This window comes from Lampris incognitus, chromosome 16 (genome assembly GCF_029633865.1).
Source record: "Lampris incognitus isolate fLamInc1 chromosome 16, fLamInc1.hap2, whole genome shotgun sequence".
In the NCBI taxonomy this organism is placed as follows: domain Eukaryota; kingdom Metazoa; phylum Chordata; class Actinopteri; order Lampriformes; family Lampridae; genus Lampris; species Lampris incognitus.
In genome coordinates, this window is record NC_079226.1 from 42061194 (window position 1) to 42065837 (window position 4644).

Sequence of the window (4644 nt, forward strand, 5' to 3'; positions counted from 1 at the left end):
TGTCAAACGCATTACACCAAATTGGCTCTGGATTTGAAAGACTAGCTAGACCAGCACCAACAACTGGACGTGCAAATTATTAGCAGTGAAATGTCCCTTTAACTGAAAGAACAGGTGGAAATATAAGGGGCACAACTGACAAAACTACACTGAGTGGCTAGGATAGTTCTGCAACGAACACCCATATTTGCAGATTCCCAGATAGCAAAACGGCTGTGGCCCGGACCTGTCCCACACTGACACGTTCATCCGGCCCACATAGCGCATGGAATGATGGCACTCGGGCGGTCCGCTCCTGTTTGCCAGATCTGGGCCAGAACCAAGCCATAACAATGCCACGTGTGCCACGTATTTGCCAAAGATGGCCTATATTTGTTTTGTGATATTTGGGCCATAGTCACCATTTACCACACGGGAGCACTTCAGGGTCACATCCAGATCACATGTTGCCCAGAGCACCGCAGCTTTGCCACAAAAAGGCCCACCTTTGATTCGGCATATTTGGGCCATATTTGCTATTATACATGTGGGCCACTTCAGGCTCACATCCATGTTGTCAGGGCCAGTAGAAGGCCATCAGTGCCTGCACCATTGCCTGAAGTGGGCCACATCCTGTTGTTTCTGGCTGATAATATTTTGATACAAAAGGTGGTTCAAGTGTGCATAGCGATTCTGAACTTCCGGCACATCAACTTTCTTCTTGGGAGAAACTATTTCTTTACCAAATCTATTACCAAATCTATCTATTACCAAATCTGCAGAGCGCTCTGACACAGAGCGCACTCCTTTTAAAGGGAAGGAGAAGAGGAGATTTGATTGGTCCACTAAACACCACCCCCCCTCCTTCAACACCTGCTAATAACGTATCCCTCCTACTCCCACCCTGTTCCCAAATGTGTCATAGATATGCCGCGCATATTTGCCAAAATACCAAAAGTCTGTTGACCGCACCCTGGGACACACTGAACTTTACACCGTCGACCGTGATTTAGGCCATGCGCACTGAGTCACAAAAACAGGGCCCTCGGAGTAGTTTATCCGCGGCCGCGTCAGTCCATGAATTGTACACCTCATTAGAATAACACCATTACGAGTGTCATTGACCGCACCAACAAGGAGCTATTGTCCACAAAAGGCACGTGGAGCTGCTGAGTATCAAACTTCAAATTAATTTCACACCGGTGTTGCAAGGAAACGCAAAAGACTGGCGAGAGAATGCAAACCTAAATGCACTTCCCTCTTGGGAGCGCCACACCATCTAGACCTCATTGTCCATTGTAATGGACACGCAAACATTTTCTGCTCCGCAATCCCTAATTGCAAGATTTCCACAGATTTATCCATTCAACATTCTTACAGTCCACTGCCAAAGAAATGTTCGTGGCATTTGTAACTTTCGCAGCGAGTCGAAGGGATTCGAGACTCCTTGCGAGACTTCGTTCCTCTTTTACAAACAATGCACGAAAGACCCCCGACGACAGCCTAGGGAACCCGAGTTAAGGATGCGAATTCATAAATTAGGAAAATATACTAACGTGAATGGTTAATAAAACTTGGACCAATATCACCTGGGATCTTTTTGTGATATGCCCTCAGATATCCTCAAATGAAAGACGACAAGATGTCATTCAACCCCCCAGGGACACTGTCGTTTAACATGCAAGCGAACGGGGGCCGATATAATCTACTCATATATTTTCCTAATGTGTGTGTGTGTGTTAGTTAGTGTAGAGAGCGGGACCGAAAACTAAAGCACTTATGAGCCTAATTCTTTTTGGAGGTGGTAGGTATTGTCTCGGAGAGTAAGGGGGAAAAAAATCACAGAAAATTAAAATTATGCATAATTATGCATAAATATGCAAAACGTGCATTTTTCTAAAAATGGCTAAAAACCACTTTTCTCGGCATTTCAGACGATTCTGAGCATTGGGGGGGGGGGTTGGAGTGGGGGGGCGGTTAGCCGGCAGGATGAAGAGGGAGGGAGATTTAGACGGGTGGATAACCACACCGCTACATTGTAGCGGGGTTCCATCTAGTGCAGTGTTTCTCAACCGGGGGTCCGCGGACCCCTAGTGGTCCGTGGTGTAATTGCAAGGGGTCCGTGAAAATAAAATATCTTTAAAAAAAAGATCCTATGACATTTATAGAAATAGGATTATTTTACTCAAATGTGACTGAGACCTTTATCTACCTAAACTATAAATGGTAACAGGACTTTTTTCTCTAATTACATCTGTTTCACAAGTGTAATTGCAATTGTAATTTATTGCATTGTTAAAAGTTACTGCATAAGAATTCTGTTGTTACATATATCTGGAAGTTACTGAATACATATTCTGTTTTGTTACATATATCTGAAAGTTACTGAATACATATTCTGTGTTGTTACATATATCTGAAAGTTACTGAATACATATTCTGTTTTGTTACATATATCTGAAAGTTACTGAATACATATTCTGTGTTGTTACATATATCTGAAAGTTACTGAATACATATTCTGTTTCGTTACATATATCTGAAAGTTACTGAATACATATTCTGTTTTGTTACATATATCTGAAAGTTACTGAATACATATTCTGTTTTGTTACATATATCTGAAAGTTACTGCATAAGAATTCTGTTTTGTTACATATATCTGAAAGTTACTGAATACATATTCTGTTTTGTTACATATATCTGAAAGTTACTGAATACATATTCTGTTTTGTTACATATATCTGAAAGTTACTGAATACATATTCTGTTTTGTTACATATATCTGAAAGTTACTGAATACATATTCTGTTTTGTTACATATATCTGAAAGTTACTGCATACATATTCTGTTTTGTTACATATATCTGAAAGTTACTGCATAAGAATTCTGTTTTGTTAACTATATCTAAGTTACAACTGAAAGCTCTTATTTTGGCCCCAAAGAGTGAATAAATGCTATAATGCAATTTAAAATACAGTTTCTACTGTTTCTATCAAATTGCAACCCCCCTCCCCCAAGATCAGGTGGAGGGGTCCTCAGGGTAGATCAAAAATACGCAGGGGGGTCCAGGACCAGAACCACTGGTCTAGTGCTCCCAACGCTTAGCTGCAAGGACGCCTTTGAAGGCAGCGGATAATAGTTATGAGAAATTTAGTTAAAACTCCCACCATTTCTACACATGTGAGTACGTCAGATTATCTCGGGATTATTTATGGTCCAAATCGGTTTACATCTGTTGCCCACACACACGCACACGCATACACACGCACGCACTATGAGGGGGGCGGGGCGGGTTGGAGGCATGCGATAGGGTTTGGGGTTGTTTGCTATTGGCTGGACAGACAGCGGAGTGAGCTCGGTGCTAGCAGCGGATCAGGGCGCTGCCGTCGGACGGTTACGAGTTAGCGGCTGGCAGCGGCTGGCTGCTCCCCTTAGCATTTGTCTCACGTCTCCCCTTCCCCAGTAAGGCGGCAGGTGGCTGTGACACACAGACAGAGAGGCCATGCAGTGCACACACACACACACACACACACACACACAAGACCCCCAACAATCCTCCACATTAACGGCGATCAGACCCCCGGGCAGTCCGAATAAGGCACTGAATAAAGCCGCACCGGCAACTGAGCCAGCACGCCGGGCGGCTGCAGCCAGCACGCCGGAACGTCCACGGTAGCGGCTCTCCGGGCTAAGCTAACGCTAGCCTGGCAAACCGCAGCCGCGGGTTGGCGGAGCGGCTCCCCGTCACCGGCGGCGCTTGTTTCCCGCAGAGACGCCGTAACGACGCGACGATCGCCGGCGTCAACCCCCCCCCTCCCCCGCCCGCCCGCCCGCCGAAACTGTGAGACACGCGTTTGGCCACGCGTGTGTCGTCTTTATCCCGAGTGCACATCTGCGCGACCCGCCGGCGCCCGCCCGGCGGGTCGCGTTAGAGGGGCGCCCGGCGGGCGGCGGACCGGCTAGCGCGCCGGCTAACGCTACGCTAGCTCTGCGGCGGACACGGCTCGCATCGCAACGCTTACCCGACACACACGAGCGACGACGGCTAAGAGGGAAAAACAGGGGGGGGGGAGAGTTCTGAAGACGGAATCTGTTTTACAATCATGACGTTCAGTCTTTACCCGTCAGAATCCCTACTCGGATCTGGTGGTCGTGGTTCGTGAGGACCATTCCGTCCGCCGCCATGTCGCCAACCTCTGTCTGCGCTCCAGCAAGCACTGTGGGCTGCCCGCTACATAGACACACACTGGGCTGGCTAGCCGCTAGCTGCTACATAGACATACACTGGGGGGGGGGGGGGGGCGAAGAACGGCTAGCTGCTCCGCTAGAGACACACTGGGCTGGCTGGCTGGCTAGCTGCTGCTGCTGCTGCCGCTGCTGCACCTCTGGAAAAAGAGGGAGGAGAACGCGCCGGCGCGTGTGTGTGCGCGATCGAGCGTCTTTGCGTGTGCGCGCGTGTTTGTGTGTGGCAGCGCGTGTGTGCGTGCGCAAGCGTCTTTGCGTGCGCACACACGCGTGTGATTGTACGCGTGAGAGAGAGCGTGTGTGCGTGCGCAAGCGTGTGTGACTAAGCGTGAGAGAAAGCGTGTGTGACCGTGTGTGTGTGTGTTATGAGAGAATAGAAGCGTGTGTGAGAGCGTGTGTGCGTGCGCAAGCGCGTG

General features: G+C 48.0%; 1 protein-coding gene across 1 annotated transcript in view; it reads right to left on the reverse strand.

Annotated features, from left to right (window-relative positions):
- Nucleotides 1-4243, reverse strand: part of gphna (gephyrin a) — a 97186-nt gene extending 92943 nt beyond the window's left edge. The window contains exon 1 of the mRNA XM_056295475.1: nucleotides 4105-4243. Within this exon, the coding sequence (XP_056151450.1) occupies nucleotides 4105-4168 (64 nt within the window). The 5' untranslated portion in view covers nucleotides 4169-4243. The remainder of the gene's footprint in view (nucleotides 1-4104) is intronic.
- Between the last annotated feature and the right edge of the window lie 401 nt (nucleotides 4244-4644).